The 20,346-nt window shown below is 41.6% G+C and overlaps 1 protein-coding gene and 1 long non-coding RNA gene across 2 annotated transcripts in view; one reads left to right on the forward strand and one right to left on the reverse strand.

The window, feature by feature from the left end:
• The window catches only part of LOC132458185 (uncharacterized), a 5,700-nt gene extending 150 nt beyond the window's left edge, over positions 1-5,550 (forward strand). Inside the window, exon 2 of the long non-coding RNA XR_009525867.1 lies at positions 4,244-5,550. This is a non-coding gene — a long non-coding RNA (uncharacterized LOC132458185). The remainder of the gene's footprint in view (positions 1-4,243) is intronic.
• Positions 1-9,164, reverse strand: part of LOC132458184 (uncharacterized protein C14orf132) — a 15,704-nt gene extending 6,540 nt beyond the window's left edge. The window contains exon 1 of the mRNA XM_060052731.1: positions 8,820-9,164. Within this exon, the coding sequence (XP_059908714.1) occupies positions 8,820-8,846 (27 nt within the window). The 5' untranslated portion in view covers positions 8,847-9,164. The remainder of the gene's footprint in view (positions 1-8,819) is intronic.
• Between the last annotated feature and the right edge of the window lie 11,182 nt (positions 9,165-20,346).

Genomic DNA, 20,346 nt, shown 5'->3' on the forward strand with positions numbered 1-20,346 from the left:
ACATAGGGACCTGAGACTGAAAAGAGGCCTGGGCGAGAGACAGATGGCAACACTTCTCCTTCTCCCCCCGCCTTCACATATGCATGGGTTTTGTGCACATGCATCTGTGGTCACCGCGGTGATGAGGAACTAGCCAAATCATGTTGTTATGTAATATTATGATTATATTAGATGGTATCATTTTGTTTTCATATTAACATCAGCTCGAATTGAATAGGAAGTTGATATATAAGGGTATAGTAAACACTAAACAAGTGTGAATATGGTATTCATAAAATTAATTATGTAACATTTTATTTTCTGTCATCCACTGCACAAAGTAGGAGGTTTTGATGGATCGCCTGGGCATAAGAAATGCTATTGTATAGAAAAAAGACAAATATATATTTATATCCGCATGAAACAATCCCCGGAATAATACTTTTGTATGTATGCTGTGCATGGATGTGCTTTTTCATACATCGCAACATAGGGAAGATTATATAGAACACTATGATAATATATCCAAGTAAATTTCAGATCCCTAACATTCTGTGCACACCATTAAAGCATTGTCGTGGCAAGGCCATCTTCCCCTAGTGCATGCTGGGTAAAACATTACATGTGGGGTACGAGTTTCGTATGACAGCTCTGTGGTGCATTCATTTGCCACCAGGACAACAGCAACACTGCTGTACAATTAAACAAGCACATCAGCCCCTATAGAACTCTTGTTATAATGTGTAGCAGGGCTCCAAGGTATTTATGAATGGCCACGCACTCTCCCAAAGGAAACCATGATATTTCTCATGTTTATTCATACTGGCCTAGTTACAGTTTTTTCATTCTTTAAAGCTAGGATAGGCAATTTTGAGAAACCAGCCAGAGTAAGCTAGATTTTGAAGGTATCCAACCGAAAACTCCCACCCCTCCATTCAGGCCTGCATCCAAAGCCACTCCGCCTAAACACATGACTAGCTTTCTAGCTTTACCAATGGGTCATCGTGGTTGCACGGGCAGAGTGCCTGCAGGTAGCCTGGGAGGTGGGTAGACAAAGTTAGGCCATCCAATTGTTTAAATTGGGTGCGAATTAAATGATTGTACGGGCTTATTGCAGACTATCCACAGGGACCCGATTTTTGTAAAGAGAATATATATATATATTTTTTTAAATGATAAAAATAAAATGCATCTCTTAAATAAAATTATTATCCTAGCTTGAAGGAGTTCAGAAAATACATGTCAGCTACAGAATTCACAATCTAGCATACCCTCGGTTTGTGCCTAGTCCTAGTATTTAAATATTCAACTGTGTGTGTGTGTGTGTGTGTGTGTGTGTGTGTGTGTGTGTGTGTGTGTGTGTGTGTGTGTGTGTGTGTGTGTGTGTGTGTGTGTGTGTGTGTGTGTGTGTGGGTGCGTGTGTGTGTGTGCGTTGATGTGTTTGTATGGTTTCTGGTTGGGTTGGGGCAGGCAAGCATCAATAAGCTGCAAACCAGACCCACTGGTGTGAAATTTATACATTGACAGTGATACCACCAAACCCATATGCATTACCATGTAAACGGATTTGTTAATGTAAACCTAAAGCTCACCATAAACACACACTTCAAAAGGGCCATGTCGATTACTTGAATATTTTACAGAACAAAAAAAGCCTATGAAGCTGGATTATGCCTGAGGAAAAGTGAAATATGAATGAATTAATAGCTAACCTTCACATCGAATGCCCCCACGTTTCCTTCATGTATTCGCTGTGATGCTAAGTTTGTTTGGTTTTCTCATCTGAAAAAACTAAACGGAAATATCTTTTTCGAATTTAATATTGTTTTTGGCTCTCTTGCCAAGATTTCTACAAAACTATTGCTCATTAAATAGCTCAAGGACAAAAAATTTGTAATTTGTATGGGAGGCAAAAGTGAATCATATAAGAACAGTAAAGATAAAAAAGAGAAAGAAACACCTTGCAAACACCCTTGCAAACACCCGTCACAACTTTTCTCGGTTTTGGGACCTCAGTGGTGGAACGAGCTACCTGCCGCTCTCAGGACCGCAGAGTCGCTCAATATCTTCCGAAAAAGACTCAAGACTCACCTGTTCAGAGTCCACCTCGACACTGCATAGCCACCCCTCCCCCCTTCTGGCCACCATTGTATTGTATTATATTGCATTGTATTGTATTGCACTGTATTGTATTAGAGCATTTAACTGTGTAGCAACTGCTGCTATCATGGCTGTAACACGGGAATTGGTTAGCCTAGCGATTGTGGTACTTGCACTTGGTTCTATGAACATCCTTTCTGTACCTACAGCGATATATTGATGCACTTCTTATGACAAATGTACTTATTGTAAGTCGCTTTGGATAAAAGCGTCTGCTAAATGCCCTAAATGTAAATGTAAATCTATTGAACATTTTCTTTCCTTTATACCATATATTTTAACAAATATTCCAATTAAGTATTTGGAAATTTGCTTCAAAGAAAAGCAGGCATGACTTCTGATCTTAAAGCGTAAGACAATATCCAAAACATATATTAGTGGAATATCCAAGTGGGTCTTTTCACTAATATCCAACCAAGGGAAAATGTGATTCATTATTTATTTTATGCTGAAGTCATTCTCAATCAGACTCACATATTTAAGAGCTCCACAAATGATTTAGTCATCTGTTGGACTGTATTGTTTAACCTTAGCGATCAAATGTTCTTGAGACATGAGTGTATTGCAAAAACCCAACAACTGGAAAGATCATAAATAAACTCATACATCAATAAATAAAGTTAACGGCATAAGACCCAGTAAATTCTCATTTTCTAAGACAATGACGCAGACAAATTAAACACATCCTAGGCTTTGTTTGAGGTTTCTGTTATTTATGTGTTTTTTGTCTGTTCAAATAAGCCTATATATGGACACAAACACACAGTGTCTCTTGATGTGTCAGACGAGACAAAATACATTGGCTTGCCCCTTTTGACTTTCATTAACTTGTACCTCGTAGACGCAGCGACTACATCTCTGCTGGTGTATCTTCAGCCAGCTGACAACAGGCTGATAAAGACTCTTAAGAGATAAAGATCAAACTACTTTGGCGCACACTGTTAAGAATCCGCTTCACTACGTGACCCACCACCACACAGTAGGTTTATAATGCGATCTCCTTGTCCTCCTCTCTTTCCTAATGCTCTGTAATGTATTGCTATCACTTAATTAGGTTCAGCCGTTGCATGTGGATTTAAATGAACATTTGTTTGAGAGCCAGATGAGATCGGTAATCTCTTTCCAAGAAATTCTTGCTACTATGAAATCTCAGCTCGGGTTATTCTCTCGAAGAGGTGCTGAGATTGACTCTAAGGCTCGAGGCCTCTACAGCCCTAGAGCTGATTCCTGCGCAGAAACTTTTCCCGAGATTGCTCAGAGAATAGTTTATTTATGTAGGAATGCATAATTCAGCAACCTCGTCTTAGAACATCAGAGGTGCTGTAATATAGGATGCATGGTGACGAGAAGGAGCCCAACGGCCTGTTGGGAAACGTCCTGATTACCTTGTATGCTCCTGAAATTGTCCATTAGCTCTACCTTCTCCCCTCTTGTATTCAATATTGAATCGGCTTCAAAAAATGAATAAATTCCGGGAAGATGCGACTGAACACAATACAAACATGGTGGTTGAGGTACAGGCGCAAGGTGATGGAATGAAACATGGCATGTGTATTTGCCATCCATCATCTACATCGTCATGGTAACCCCCTCGGTGCCTCTGGGCCCTGGTTGGGTGAAGCGCGGTTGGGCACCTGCTCCACAAGTCATCGGCGGCCAACACGCAAACCACATCCTCAAGCTGTGTCAGCTGCTCTTGGATGCACAATAAACGCCTCACTTCAATAGCCCTCTTGGATTATTACACTCTCACATTCAAGGTTCCCAGCTGCTATTTTATGGAACGCAGCAGCCTTTTTAAAATGGCTCAAGGGGGTAGAAGATGCTTTTGAAAAAAGCAGTGAAACCAATATTCCAATTCAACGCTATTCTTAGAAAGCAATGTTGTGACAGTTTACAATGGCATGTTGTTGGCTGTATTCCATCATCTTTCTGAGGAGCCTTACCCCATCCAGGCTTCAAGGAAGACCCTACACTGACAACAAGACATTTACTTCAACCCTGCAGGGGCCCTGAACTCCTAGTGGAGATGTCCAACATAGTTATGGATGAATTACTCATGTGAGCTTGCCCTCGCCTTTCCTCTTTTTTTTTCTCAACATAGGTCAGAGGATTTCCTCCTGTCCAACCTGATTGCAATGGTCCTGTTGATAGTTAGTTTAAATGAAACCACATGGACAACACGCAGACACACACACAAATATACGCACACACACACACACACACACACACCAGTGACGAGCAGTGTGTTTTGACATAAGGCATGCTGATGAGATGGTGCGTGAAAGTGTAGTATCCTCGAAAATGTGTAATTTAGCCGAGTCACTGGGGGCATTGTCACGTGAACAAAATGCTCAGGCGTAATCTGCTTTGCTTCCAACAAACATTCAGCGCTTTGAATGTGTGTCAAAATTGTGAACCGTTTTTTCCCCATTATTTGTAAATGTTTATGTGAAACTCGAGGTGTGGTGAGAGAAAGGCTGTAACATCTCGGAATCCAGGAGAAGCTAAGCAAGGCTGGCACAGTTAAAAAAAAAAAAAAAAACTCTTATCAAAGCTATGCCGGAGACTTTTGGAAACAAGAGCAGAGCTGAAATGACTATTTTACTCAATGGACGATTAGAGGATATAACATTAATGGGCGTAGCTATAGTTCTGGCGGGACTCTCTAGTCATGCGCTCCCCATCAGCTGACTGATAATGTAGTCCAATCAAATGCACATACACTGAAAGAAGGTACATTTAAGACCTTCCATCTAAAACAACCACTCTGCAAAGTTAAGTGTGGTGAGCCCACCACCGCCATAGCCTCCACCTGCTTTAGTTCTGCTCTACATTGTACCAAAACAATGGGTTGAGAGATATCTGGCTTACCCCTTGCATATTGCTCCCTGTTGTCAAATGTTGGAATGCTGTTGGTATTCTGTGTATGACATGTAATGAACCTACATTTATATTTTATTTCTACATTGTTTTGTTTTATTTTGACATAATTCTGTATTTTATTTGTGGTCATAAGGTCATCTTATTTAATTTTGTCAATCATCAGTTCAACATGCGTGGTTAGGGTTAGAGATTGGTGATTGTTCCATTCCTGATTTCATGCGATATATAGCGCGGAGAATTCCGGAAGGGACGGGCTTGACTCTCTCCGCTCTAGTGGATGCCTTATCGCTTGGACACGCCTTATTGTTGGAATTTGGACGCTCTTCACTCTCTCCGCTCTCGTGGATGCCCTATCGTTTGGACGCTCTCCGACGCTCCGTGGTCGCGATGGACATTATTGGACTTCATAAGCACATTCTTCTGAAAGTGAACCTTTGTGTTTAGGAAAGAGGGGAAAAGTAGTGTAACATTGTGAACTATGAAAACCTTGATGCCGAAGTTTTTCAGATAAATATTTGAAACTCATCCATGACTCTCTGCCTGCCTTTGCTGCCATTTTAACACGTAACAAAATTCTGTATGGCATGCTGGTGACATATTAGACCACCAGGTGTGATGTGATTAGCAGTTACAAGCCGTTGTGAAAATCAGCGTCTTCCGACATCACTAGTGGGCGTGTCTACCAAGATGTGTGCTGGATAGATCAGTCTACCAGCCTAGTGGACTGAAGCAAACGTTGCTCGTCTATCCAGCACCCATCTAGGTGGACAAGCCCACTAGTGATGTCAGAAGACACAGATTTTCAAAACAGCTTCTAACTGCAAATCACTCACACCTGTTGGTATAATATGTGCCCTTTAAATCCTACAGCAGGGAGCGCCAGAAAGGAGTGGAATCATACCGCCAAATTATAATTGTATTACCTTATTGTATTAAAAATAAATAAATAAAAAAATAAAAACATTCATAGGGACCTGAGGCCTGTTTAGTATAGTTATCTATAGGATTAAGGTCAGCTAATGGAAAACAGGGAAACCACCATTATATACTAACTGAAAGACAACACACAGGTAGGCCTACATGGTTGAGTTCTACACAAAACTACTCGGTTGTTATTTCTGTCTCAAAGTCAACAGATGATTTATGTTGTTGGTTGCTCTATTAGCTGTCCAGCTGTGCACACCGCACACTGAGGAAAAGATGAGACATCATCAATCATGGTGATCAGCTCTGTTGGATACAATACGACACAGAAACCTCTCACGAATGGCTCAATGAGTGGAGACATAAGCCTAAAGAGACCTAGGGTCGAATGAGATTAGCAAATTGCCAGCTCCACAAATGTTAATTTATCTTTTTTTGTAAAGCCCTGAATGGACTTTCAGTTGAATGAAGCTTGGAAAAAATACATAGGGCCCATTTGCTGTGTGTTAATCTCATCAGGAAGCCTGAAGAATATCTTAAGAAATAATTAAGCACATGCCAACCAAAGTTCACATGTTTGTAATGCTCACAAGAATAACCAAAATGTGGGGTCGTGATTAATAGCTATATGTGTAATGTTAAGATACATATAGTGTATATACAGTAACTGCTTTACTAAAACGAAGTGAGGTGCTGTGTGCACTCTTTGTATGTGGGTGTGGGTGTGGGTGTGTCGGTTTGTCTGCATGTGTGTGTGCATGGGCGTGTGCGTGTCAACTTTCTGTCACAGAAATGTCACAGTAGAAATGTCACGGTTTCTGCTACTGTTCTGTCAGCAAACAACCCTGGAAAGGGCAGCCCCAGTGGGCCACTGTCTGCGGGATGGACAGGGTCTGCGGGGGCTTTGTGGTTCTCTGTGGCAGCTCACATCGGTTAAACAGCATGCTTTAGACTGGCACCATGCCCAGAGCTTCTCTTTAGCTTAGGGTCCATTACACTTAACATGTTGACCTCAGCACCGAGTCATGGCCCAAAACATCGGCTTAAGAATTTCAAGACGAAGCTGAGGTTTGGGCTGCTGCTTCCGCTGATGCGAGTACAATAATAATGAAAGATGATATTATCTTAATTATTGCTATCATCATAGCAGCCATGACGATCAAGGTTAGATTTATACTGATGTAATACTGGGTCATATAAATTCATTTCCATGAATTATCTGATGATTCCGCGTGTAGAGAAAGCTTTTGTGTTCCAGGGTTTTGTAATTGAATCAGGGTATTTTTGGATGAGGACAGAGGGAACCGCTCGTGACTGTGGATTCGAGGGGTGTGTTGTGATTGCCAGCTATTAAAGCGCTGTCTGGTTGCGCTCGTGGATGGCACCACTTTCAACCTAATGAAGAACACTTATCATTTGTAACCAGCGGAGCGTTCCCACTGTATACAAATCACTGCGTGAACACAAAAGAGCATATTGTTCAAATAGCTGTTTAGCGTTTCATGTAAATGTTAGGAAAAAAATGAAAAAAAAAAAATTCAACAAAAAGAAAACCCAAAGCAAATATTAAATGGTATTAAGCATTAGAAGGCGATGGAATACATCATGACAATCATACGATATCATTACCAGTAACCAGTTTTAGTTCCTATGAATCTGACCAGATTCTGTTTCTTTTCATTATTCCTGGAGAATGGCAAATGCTATTTACTGATTTACATAATCACCTTATACTTATTGACTTTAAATCTACTAAGACTTTGGAGGGTAAACAAATAAACTGTTCATGAAGGAGAGCAGAAGGTTAGGTTCCCTCATTCAGGTGAGGGACCCTGTATCACTGTATCAGGGTGCAGGCCTCCCGCTGCCCTAGAGTCTCGGTGCCACATCAAGACGGATGAAGTAAAGAGCATCCTTTAAACGGACTAAAGTCCAGACTCCGGGGACATTGGAGTCAAGGAAGTCGTTCAGAGTCAACTGGTGAGCCCCTTCGTCTTATGGAGGAGAGGCAGCAGTTTGGAAAGGAATTGCCATTGAAATCAGGTTAGCCCTGAAGATAAGCGAGTAATAAAGGACAAGGAAAGGGACTATTACCAGAGGGCTTTTGAAGGATAACAAAAACAGTCCTTTAGGAGTTTGGGTAACTGGAAGCCCATATTTTCTGTACACAAGTTGTATAGTTTTATGGATCAGACGCCAATTATATTTCTTCAGACAATATTTATGGAGTTCCGTATTTGTATTTGGTGTATGTGTTTGAATTTATGAGTCAGACATTCGTTATATTTCTATGATTGTATGAGTCAGTCAACTCAGACTATTGGCTAACCTTACACCTGCTTAGGTCACTTACTCAGAGAAGTGATGCCACTTTGTAGGATTGTTGCTGCCTAAATTGCCTTCTCATTATTTTTTTAATAGAATCAATGAAAACTTTGAGAGAAATCCAACAAAGATTGTCCTTGAAGGGGAAAATCATTGAAGCCTAAAAATGTTAATTCTATGATAATGACGTTCACGGGCCAAATAAAACAAGTGGGCCTAGCCATAGTAGACTGATATCATGTCGTGCGTGGTGATATTGCTAATAGACAAGACTAAGGCTTTATAGACAGCCAGATGGGATCAATGATAGGCCTACATACACGAGAGGTAAACAAAAAAAGCGCAGCAATTATAAAAACCCAACAGATGCTATGCATAATATGCAAATGACATGCACAATCAAAAAGGATATCAATTTAATGCATCGTCCGTTTTCTGAAAAGGCAGACAACAATAACTTGTTGACGTGACACGCCCACGCGCTTCCTTCCATAGATTAAAAGTTCGGGCGTAAAAATAGATAAAAGAAAAAACGTTGATCTTACCTGCGCAGCCATGAATGACAGATCCATGGTGTCACTATGTTTATGACAACAACACCCCGAAATTAAATATGTAACAATTGGCGGGTGGCAATTTATCCTAATCCCCCTCCCCCAAAAAAGAGCATTTGGCTTTGCTTTCGTGTTTCCACTGGATTTTTCAGGTTTAGACAGCCTTCACGTCGGTGACATCGCAAGAGGTGTCCGTGGCTCCACGAGATCCAGCGAAAGCAGGCGAAGAAATCACAGCCGACAGCGACGGAAGATAGAGCGAGAGAAGAAAGCCGAGGGGATGCTATACGGTACAGCGTATTCACATTGTATCGAAGAGGCGCGATCTCCCCCCCCCCCCCCCCCCCCCCCCCCTCTCTCTCTCTCTCTCTCTCTCTCTCTCTCTCTCTCTCTCTCTCTCTCTCTCTCTCTCTCTCTCTCTCTCTCTCGCACTCTCTCTCTCTCTCGCACGCTCTCTCTCACTCTCTCTCTCACTCTCTCTCTCACTCTCTACCTCCCAACAACCCCCACACTTTTTCGCAAGCGAATCAGTTGCTTTGTTTATGCTTTCCAACAAAATTAGCTATAAAGTAGATAACAGCAGGTACGCTGCTAAAACAATTATCAATAAAGATTGCACACAATAAATAATTACACTTAGGAACACTTAGATATTAATAATGCTAATACCAAACTCATTAAATAATCAATTAGGTACCTTCTAATTGAGTCTGTGAATACACTTGACGAATACCATCATTTAATGTTGTACTATACTGCACTTAACACAAACAAACACACACACACACACACACACACACACACACACACACACACACACACACACACACACACACACACATTTTCTCTCTCTGTCTCTCTCTCTGTCTCTCTCTCTCTCTCCCCCTCTCTCCCCCTCTCTCTCTCTCTCTCTCTCTCTCTCTCTCTCTCTCTCTCTCTCTCTCTCTCTCTCTCTCTCTCTCTCACGCACACACAAACACACAGTTGTCGTGATATTTTGACCCTGTATAGCTGAGACCAGGTAATACGAATGTACAAAGCTCAATAAGTGACTGAGGAATGGGTGCGCTCATCCTGTGTGTGTGTGTGTGTTTGTGTGTGTGCGCGCGTGCGTGCATGCGTACGTGAGTAAGTGTGTTAGTGTGTGTGCATGGATTTGTGTGTGTTTATGTTCACAGGTGGATGCGTGTTGGCCCTTCATCTGTCATGCTTTGGCCCCATATCCCTAATCCTGACAATCCGCAATCTTGGGGGCATTTGTCGTGTGCCAGCCTATGAATACCATTACTGGGGTAAAAAAAAAAGTCTAAATAGCATATCAATCAAACCATTGTTTTACTAAAAGATACGAGGCAAATTAGCTTATAAAGAACACGCCCCAACCAGTACCTATTCGTTTTCAAACAAAATATGAAGAGTTGGTAAAAGATTACGCTCTCCATACACATAAAGTACCCACTCTCTCGTCTCTCTCTCTCTCTCACATGCTCACATACACACATACACACACACACACTGTAAAAACAATCCCATCTAAGCTTGGATGTACTGTACCTGAATGCTTGTTTAGTTTCCTCCCTAATGAACTGATTTACTTCTCTTCCTAAAAAAACAGATTATTCTTTGTGTGTGTGTGTGTGTGTGTGTGTGTGTGTGTGTGTGTGTGTGTGTGTGTGTGTGTGTGTGTGTGTGTGTGTGTGTGTGTGTGTGTGTGTGTGTGTGTGTGTGTGTGTGTGTGTGTGTGTGCGCGCGTGTGTGTGTGTGTGTGTCTTCCCTTTGCTTCCATCTCAACCCATGCAATGCCAAAGAGAGGTGGAATGGCATGTCATCAATAGTGAATGCTGAACACATCAAGCTTCATGATGTGTTGGACCATGGTATGTCCAGGGGGGGGGGGGGGCCTCTGTCTTACATCACTTAACGCACCGCACCTTGCTACCCGTCTCCGCCCCTCATGCCAGCCACCCTCCGCGGGCCCCACCCGTCCAGGCACCCCGCGAAGGGAGACTTGTGTCTCTCTCTCCTGTGAAATGGATAGCCTCCAGTGGTCTCATCGGCTGGCCTGCACCGTCACCAACCCTGCGGTGAGTGGAAGCGTAATGTGTTTTCCTTTATAACCCAACCCGACCATGCTGCGGGCGCCATTTGTTTTTGTTTGGCATTGTACGTTGCTGACGGTTAGTCGTTGATGTCATTCTAACCTGCTGGATCGAGGGTGTTATTTACACATTTGTATATTGAGTTTGCTTTATTAACACGATTTGAACAGGAAACAATGTTTTTTTCCTTTTATGGTAAACATTGTCATGATGCGGTCCATCATGACTATTGTGCCTGTGTGTTTTTCCCTTTGGGTGATTAGCACTAGTTCTGCTCAAGGTTAAACTTGTAACAGCTGGGTGAGCAGCAGGGGAAAAATGACAAAAGTATGTAGAAAGAATTGTCTCTACTAGCGGATAGGTCGGTACACTGGAAATCAGTAGTAGATCAGGCAAACAATCTGACACAGAGAAGGCAGAGGCATAGTGTGTCGGTGCATGGGTTGTCAGTTGTAAATCAGGCAAACAATCCGGCAGGGAGAAGGCAAAGACGTAGTCGGGAGTAAACGGGCAGGAATCAGAAACCAGGAACCGTAAATATCACTATAAGATGCTGGGGCACTTGATACAAAGAACAAAGACGAACTGGCACAGAGGAAGGGAAACACGCTGACTAAATACACTAGGAGGGGAACGATGATGAGGGACAGGTGAAAACAATTAAGGTGAGCGAGGACAATCAGAGAAACATAAGGACAGGGAGAGAAACAATCAAGGAAGGTGGCGAGATGTGACAAAACAAACGATTTGCTTTGTGATAGGCCTACTCTCATAATATGGAAGGATGTGTCCTCAGAAAGTTTTTAGGCTGCCTTGAATCTCAGCCGCAACCGAATCGGACTTTAACCAATGAGTGGATGACTATGACTATGCCATCTTGAACAAATAACAACAGCCACTGTTTGATTTCATGTATTATATCAGACTATATTAAATAAGGCCTATATTATATATGTTTTCTGTCAAATTGAATGCCGATGCTGACATGAATGAACGATGCACAATTGCGTCATTATATTGTGAAAATGATTCGGTTTTCAGAGGCGGTCTGCCTTTTAGCATAGGCACTGCACCTCGCATAAAGACAGCTATGGGAAACACTGCCTACCACAACCCGCTGACAAACCAAATGTAACAAATATTACCATGAATAAGCAAAGATACATGATAAAGGATTTCTCCAAAATCAAGACAGCGGAAAACGACTTATCAGGATACCCAGTTTTGTAGTAAAAATGTATTATGATGCGAAATGGCTTAAAATGATCTAATATGAAAAAGGTAGAATAGTTCTAGTCCGATAGAATACCTTAATACTTCATAGTAATAAGCCTTTGTTAGAATTATAAGAATGGTCTTTTGATTCATAGGCACATCCTTATATTAATCAATATTATATTAAATTCTCCATGATAATGGTGAAAATACATTTTTCCATATTGCCCAGCCCCAGCCCTATGTTGACATTGAAGTTAACTCCCAGACTGGGAGTCAACAAGGACCCTCTCCAATATCTTGTCTCCTTCTTGTACTGATTTTATGGAAATAAAGGAAGATAATATAGAAAATGGTATTGGGCAAGGCTTCAGCTTCTGTGCACAGCATCTGCTTCAGAGAAAAAGAGAAATGAATCCATTTTCCTGTTTATTCCTGGGGACAAAAAAGAAGCAACGCAATGGCTGTAGTTTTTCAGCTGACAGCTGTTGGACTATTTTTGCAACGACTTTGAAATGATAAAAAGGGTTGTATTCAGAATACAGCGTTTTCCATTCCACTTGGCTTCAAAAGTGTGCGAGAGAGTGTGTGTGTGTGTGTGTGTGTGTGTGTGTGTGTGTGTGTGTGTGTGTGTGTGTGTTTGTATGTCTGAATATGCTTATTTAGTCTCAAGTAATTTGCTTGACTTAGTGCAGCTTGTGGAATCTTGGTAAAATGTTTAGGATACATGCCAACTAAGTTGGAAGCTCACTTGCATCATCAATCATAACAAAAGCAAATTATCGAGAAATGTTGCATAGTCTCAGAGAAAATCATAGGAAACAATTTGCTTACTTTTTAATTACATCATGGTCTTGGGTTTCACATCAGTTTGTACTGCTGCCAAATAAGTTGAAAGCAATGTATTTCATGTGCTATTATATTGTAGAATTATATTTCAGACTAGCATTGGATTCTACAGTATTGCTTGCTCTGTGTGTGTGTGTGTGTGTGCGTGTGTTTGTGTGATGTGAGCCTGTGTGGATGTGTGTGATTGTGTGTGGGTCTGTGTGGGCTTGCATGTGAGGGAGATTGTGTGTGTGATTGTGTGTGTGTGTGTGTGTGTGTGTGTGTGTGTGTGTGTGTGTGTGTGTGTGTGTGTGTGTGTGTGTGTGTGTGTGTGTGTGTGTGTGTGTGTGTGTGTGTGGTTGAGTGGGTGGGTGAGTGTGTGTGTGTGGGGCTGGGTCGTTGGTTGTTAATCGTAATAATCGCATGACCAAATGCATGCTCTGCTCCCAGAGATGTTAAAGCATAGCACGATTGTCCCTGGTTAATCCTTGAAACTGTCATTGTTGTGATTGGATATTTGAGATGCTTCTTCTTCTACCTCTGGATTACTGCTCAACGAGAAGGAGAATGAGGAGGACAAGGAGGAAGCAGTGGATGAGGAGGTGAAGAATTAGCTGGAGGAGGAGGGGGAGGAAGAGAGGAAGGGAAAGAGAAGGGCAGTAAAGAACACAATAAAAAGGTAAAACCCAGGACCTAACCACTTGGCCCAATGGCATGGTGGCACAGTAACCCCTAACCTTAACCTAACCCCGCTATGTTCGTAATACACCTGTGAGTATGTGTTTACTACATGTTCTGTCAGCACTCCGGTTCTGGGACTCTGTTTACCAGCGGCCCTCTGCTGGTCGTATTTGTGCTTTGTGTTTCCTGGTCTTTTATTTTGTTTCACCATGTGCCAGTTGCCCCGCCCCCTTATTTTTTCTGTTTTCCCGCCATTTTGGCCCTCACCTGTTCCCCATCCTAATTGCATTACCCAGCCCTTTTATACCCTGCTCTGTCTGTGCCTGTCGGTCAGATCATCAAATGTCTTGTGCTGATGCTGTCATGCTGACCCTGGCTTCATCGAAGGCTGTGGCTGATGGTGAGTTTCTGTTACCTGTTTGCTTCCTGCCAACCGGGTCGCTTGTCTGGGTTTAGGAATTACCGGCCCTGCTCACATTCTTTTTATGTTTGTGATCTTCCAATCCAGGTCAGAATTTTTCTCAAGACCTGTTGCAAAAAGATTTGTCGGTTCAGCCCAAATATTAAAAAAAAAAAAATTTTGGAATGCTCGGAAAATATATCATTTCAGGATCACTTGAAAATTGTTATTATTTAAAAGAAATCTATTTAATAATTTCATCCAATGCGTAGCAAGTGCGTAGATGCCCACATCATTAATATATGCACAGCATCAGTAATTTATGCACAACATAAAAGCATAACCCTTGCGTTGCTGTTGGACACCAACAGCAACGCAAGGGAATATCATGAATATGTATGACTTCTTGGATTCAAGGTCCCTCATTTGCCACAACCAGAAATACACGTTCACATGTCAATTTCTGTTGCTTTAACTCGTCCAAATATTACACACAATATTTTGGCGGGTTAACGTGACATTTCTAAGACGTTATTTTTGCTAATGACCTTCCACAGTTCCAAGGCGATTTGTCCCGAATGGCCTAATGGCATTCCCTCCCTCATGCTAATTTGCATAAAGTTAACTGAAATTCACTTCAGTTTAATTTATGGCACCTTTTATTTTTACGACTTAAGATTCGGTATTATACAGATATAATCATAGCAATAATAATCTCAGGTAAAATGCAGGTAAGAAACGTGTAATAACCACCAAATATTGAACGTAGAATGGCAGCAGGTTGCTGTTAATTGTCATTAATTTATGAAGAGACACACAATAGCATCTAATGGCGTTCAGCTATGTTTGAATTATTGAACGACAGACATTATATTAGGTTGAAATTCTTGCAGTCAGTTTATTTGTTAGTCTCATAATCATAGAATTAGGTTGCTGGGTGCGTAATAGATGGGTTGAGGGATGTTCGATAACAGCTGACCGGGGCTGATGATTTTGTACTGCTGGTGTGGCCAGAGTCGGAGCAGTGGTGGCGGCGTCCTACAGCCCATTATTAGGAACCCACGACGGGGCCGTTCTGGGGCTGTCCGATGGCTCCCAAGGGGCCCGTAACGACTGCGCTCAACCTTTCTATTATGTCGCATGGCATTCAAGCGCATTGGCCTTTCTCTGAGGAGCTTGTCTTCGCCGCGACTGATTGCCCTTCATCACATCCATCAGCCACTTGTTTCATTGTTCCCAGTGTCGTAAGACTAATATGCTGCATACACCTCCGGAGAATAATGATGCAATGGGAAGGATGATGTTTTGCAGGGGAAGGAAAATTAGAGTGGCATTCATATTTACAAATGTGATAAAGAGGGCTTTATCTCATCCACATGTAAATGTATTCTGGGCTCCCCCACTAATTTATTCATCTCAATGTGAGTTCTTCAATTTGTCCTCTATCTTTTCCATCAATGTGTCGGCCCCATGTCTCTCTGTGGGGACTGAGTGAAAACGGACGCCGGTGCTGTGAAGTTTTCTTTTTCGCTTGCAGAGCCCGGAGAAAATACGGGCCATTGAAATGTTGCTGTTGTACTGTGAGCCAGAGGTTGCAGCGAAGGCTTGCGTAGAGTTGTGTAATTGTTTCATATTTAATACGTCGTACACGAGGACCAGGAGGGTGAGAAGCTGACACAGAGGAAGTGGCAGATCATTGCGTGCCCCATCCCGGTACTCTGGCTCTTATCCTCGCCCTGTTTCCGGTATGCACTTCTCGTGTTTGCTGCAATGGTGCATGAAACGTGTCGCCAAATAAATGTGAGCTGAGCACTCCCATGCAAAAACCCATGTCTTCTGTGTGTGTGAGTGTGTGTGTGTGTGTGTTGTGTCTCTGTCTGAGGCTTGTTTTTTTCTCCCCGAGATGTTTTATGCTTGTTGTTCCCGGGATCTCTGAAAAATGAATCCTCACCACTGCAATATTGATCTAATGTTTCTCTGTTGTCTCGCTGGCACTGCTGCTGCTGGCAGGGCGAGGATTTAATCAGTGTAGTTTGGCTGTGAGGTCTTATCCAGTAGACCAGACGAATGGTAAGTGGCCTCTAAAAGGCTTGTCAGTGTTTATTAAAGAATAGCTCTTTGAAAAGGTCACCAACCTGGTCGGTCCCCTGTCTCACATGCCAATGCAAGTGCTCCCCAACACAACACGCTGGTACGCACACGCACTCACACAGTCTCCTCATTGCTTTCATTTAGAGTGATACGCTCTGAGAGTGAGTACCTGGACAGAATCTTAAACCACCAGAAGTAACTGAAGTCAACTAAAAGCTAGAGGTACTGTCTGCTTGGAAAGAGAGATAAACAGTGGAAACAGGCCGTCACACACACCTCTGGAGTGGGTCGGTTTATTCAGCCATGATTCAAAGTGACGTGTCAAATTTGTTGTATAACAAGACCTGTTCTGCTATAAGGATTTCCATAGACAACTGGTTTCGGTTAGGCTACTTTTTTTCATCCAAACAATGGGAACAGCAGACAATAAATAGTTGAAATTAAAATTATCTTTTGTCTCACGCAGAGAGTCTAGACAGAGAGTAAATAAAAAGTGATGGTTTTCTGTAATTAATGCAGAAATTGACATCTTCACACATTTATTTTGTCTACCCAAATGAATGCTTCAATGGGTTTTCTTTGGTAGTTGCATCCATCTTCAGCTGTTTAAGACATGCTTTTATCTATAAGCAACTCACAGTGAGGGAATCCCGCTGGATTCCCAAAGGTAGACTTTGGACACTGGGGTTTGAACCCAGAATCTTTAGGCTTAGAAGAACCTATATTGGCCCCATTTGGTCTTCATTATCTATTTTGTATAAGATAGAATTTTAGTAAGGGGCGAGATGGTGGATATGCAGTAAGTTCAACATTATGGACTAATATAATTCTGCAGTAATACGTGGTTTTAAGAACTCACGACTGTGTGGTGAAATCACATAAAGGATGCTGCTGTTGTAGCACAATGCACTCTCATTTAACAATGAATGACTGGAACCATATAACATTTATTGGAACTCAGTGTGAAATATGAATCAATAAAATGCATGCAAGCTCTTAGGCCTTTCATCCAATCTGATAACCGTAGACATTTGCCATACTTTTATTTATTTATTTTATTACATTTTTGGGAAATGTTTGGTAATATTTCACCTAATGGTGAAGGGAAATTCAGTACTAGATAAGTAGTCTAGAATAGTTGTCAGCAGTTGCAGCAATTCGGTTAATGGTAGTGTGTTGAATTTAGTGCCATTTAGCTGAATGGATTTTTAATTAAGCTTTGGTTAGTGTATAGCCCTTTTATGTCTGCATAGGTAGCGCTTTAGCCCCACGTCTAATTCACAGTTTTCCATAGTGTGAGAAATGTAAATAGGCTTACCCTTTCCATCTCCTACAACATGTGTAATGACTATGGGGACAATGTCAAAGAGACCCGATTGTGATTGGTTAAATGGATTTATGGGCAGGCAAGAGCCGTCATAGATTGATATTGTGCGATTTTAATATGACGCTCTCTTACAAAAGTAATGTAAAGAAATACCTACTGACAGCTTACAGAATATAGTCCATCACAGGTCATCATAGTCACTGGGAAGGGAGGGGTGGGGGGTTGTTCAGTTGACTGCTACCTCACCCCTTGTTGCTATTAATTCTGTATACTGGACCTCTTATCCACTTAAACGTATAAACTAAAAATATTACATTTTGATAGAACCTGAAGAGTTCACACACCGCAGACATTATGACATCACAAGCTGTAATCTATTGAGGAGTTGCTACACCCAACGTCCTGCAGAGGGCAGTGTTTGACACAATATGTCGACCATAAGCGTTATATCTGTGGGATGCTTTCTTCGATTTCCTCTTCTCTTCAAAACAAGACCAGTCTCTGCAGCGATGGAATTGCTCTGGCGGCTCAAATAAAGACATTCCTTCCGTTTTGGCAGTTTTCTGTGACTCCTTTATTGTCCATGTATCCTCTGTGCCTGCCCTTAGAAGGACTTTCCAGCTGGGATTGTGGTCCTACCGTCTGAAGAAAAACCCTCTTTATCTCAACTGTGACACACATTGAACAATGAATTGAGGCCGCTGTTCATTGAATTAAAACCCACAATATAAAGACAAGAAAACAAATTGAACTATATCAATCAATGGGTAACATGTTTAATGTTAACTAAAACATATCTATATAGTTCAAAAGACTTACTTCTTGACTTGATTTGTTCTTGAAAGACAGAGGCATGGTGAATATATTGTAGTCAAACTATTGCACTATACCTTACCCAACATGCACCTTTTTGGTTCTAACCTGAGACGGGCTTCAAGTAGTGTATGATAGAGCTCTAGCTCCTAGGTGATTGAAGTGCACTGAAGTGTTTCAGGGCCCCAGAGTCTGTCTACCAACGTTAAGAAGTCCAGCCTAGCCTTAATCATTTGACCCAGAGAGTCGTCTGTGTTCCTCTTCTCTGGTTACCGTTCAGTCTTATATATTAGGGAGAGAAGAACGAAAGGCTTTGCTCAGGAACACCGAACACACCCAGCACGCCACAGCGAGCATATCAAGAGGCCACCTCACATTGATTTCACTTTGTTCACTGAGATTCTTGGAGATAGAAGTGGCTATCTATTTAACACTCTATCTGTTAAATAGAGCCTCAGTAGAATCAAGCTTCTAGCTGTTGCATAGCACCTACAAATATTTGTTCATGGTATTTTGTTTGTGTTGTTTATTGCCTAGGCATATATAACACCAAAATATATATATATTTTTAATTTGAGCCCAGTTAAACCTACTCTTTATGCGAAACATAACAACAAAGCAGGTTTTTATGTCTGAGGAAGTAGGCATTCTTTGTTTGGCTGGAACCTGAGGAAGCTTTGAAGTGTATCCATCTAATGACTCCCCTTTCTCATGTTTACAAAATGTACGCGTGTGTGTGTGTGTGTGTGTGTGTGTGTGTGTGTGTGTGTGTGTGTGTGTGTGTGTGTGTGTGTGTGTGTGTGTGTGTGTGTGTGCGTGTTTGTGGTACCTGTGTATAAAAGTTCTTGCCACGTATTTCTTTTCCATTTTTATTTATTTATTTCTAACTATTTCTCTCCCTGATTAAAATATTCACACCACATTCACATTCTATCTTTGCTGCCAAAGGCTGTGCTAACATTGACGTCATTATTTTCTCCTAATAAAATGGTGTGATGTAACCGGTTATGGTATGAACTCTCCTAGATCCTGAAACGTACGTATGTCTTCATTATTAAGGATTTAACAATGCCTACACTCTACGATTCAGCATTTATTTAGTGCTTTAATTTGATTAACCTTAACAACAACAATAACAATAAAATCTATTTTTTAACATAATGCTACATTGCCTGCTACCATGTCCTATTCACCATGGCAACAAACGAGATAGCTCCCCCATGAATCAAACCATAAAATCGGTGCAAAAAAAGTTATCTGCCGGACGGCAGGTTGATCAGATCACAGACCCAGATCTCCATAAACTTTCCCTCAATCCATCTTAACCTCACACCCTCCAAATTTTACATTTATATCTGGATTAGCCGCAGCCCTTGGCAACTTGACTGTTTCTGTTCGAAGGATTTGTTGCATTGCATGAATGGCTGAGAAGGAAAGTGGGAAGGCGGTTGGATATGTGCACTTGGTGTGACAGGAAACTATTTAGGACAGATCTATCAGAGGAATCCTCCCAAGGTCGCTATAAGTTATGGAAATGTTTAGAACTATACTTTTACCCATTTGAATAAATGTTAAGGTTAGGAGCATCGCCATGCATTGTGTGTGTGTGTGTGTGTGTGTGTGTGTGTGTGTGTGTGTGTGTGTGTGTGTGTGTGTGTGTGTGTGTGTGTGTATCAATTCAGGGCTATGCAAGCACTTACCAACAGCAAGTGTCCAAGTTGGATGAAGTCCCACTTTTTCAATATTTTTTCACCTCAGTTCATTTCACTCTTGTGACGCAGAGAAGGGTTTTATAGATTTCTCCTTCACAATGTCTTGTAGTACCTGCATGTCTGTCGGTCTGACCACCTGTCTGTCAAAACTCTGATTTAACTTACATTTAAAGTTTATGTGTAAAGTTATGTACAATACTCAAGACTGTTATTACTGTCATTACTTTCAGTATTTAGTCTCATTCACAAGCTGTCCTGTATACCTCTTTAGGCAAATGTGTTTCATTCAACCCAAAACCCGTGGACCCTTGAAATGCTGCCACTCTGTGAACTACGTGTAAGGGCAGCAACA

This window comes from Gadus macrocephalus, chromosome 5, assembly GCF_031168955.1.
Source record: "Gadus macrocephalus chromosome 5, ASM3116895v1".
Lineage (NCBI taxonomy): Eukaryota > Metazoa > Chordata > Actinopteri > Gadiformes > Gadidae > Gadus > Gadus macrocephalus.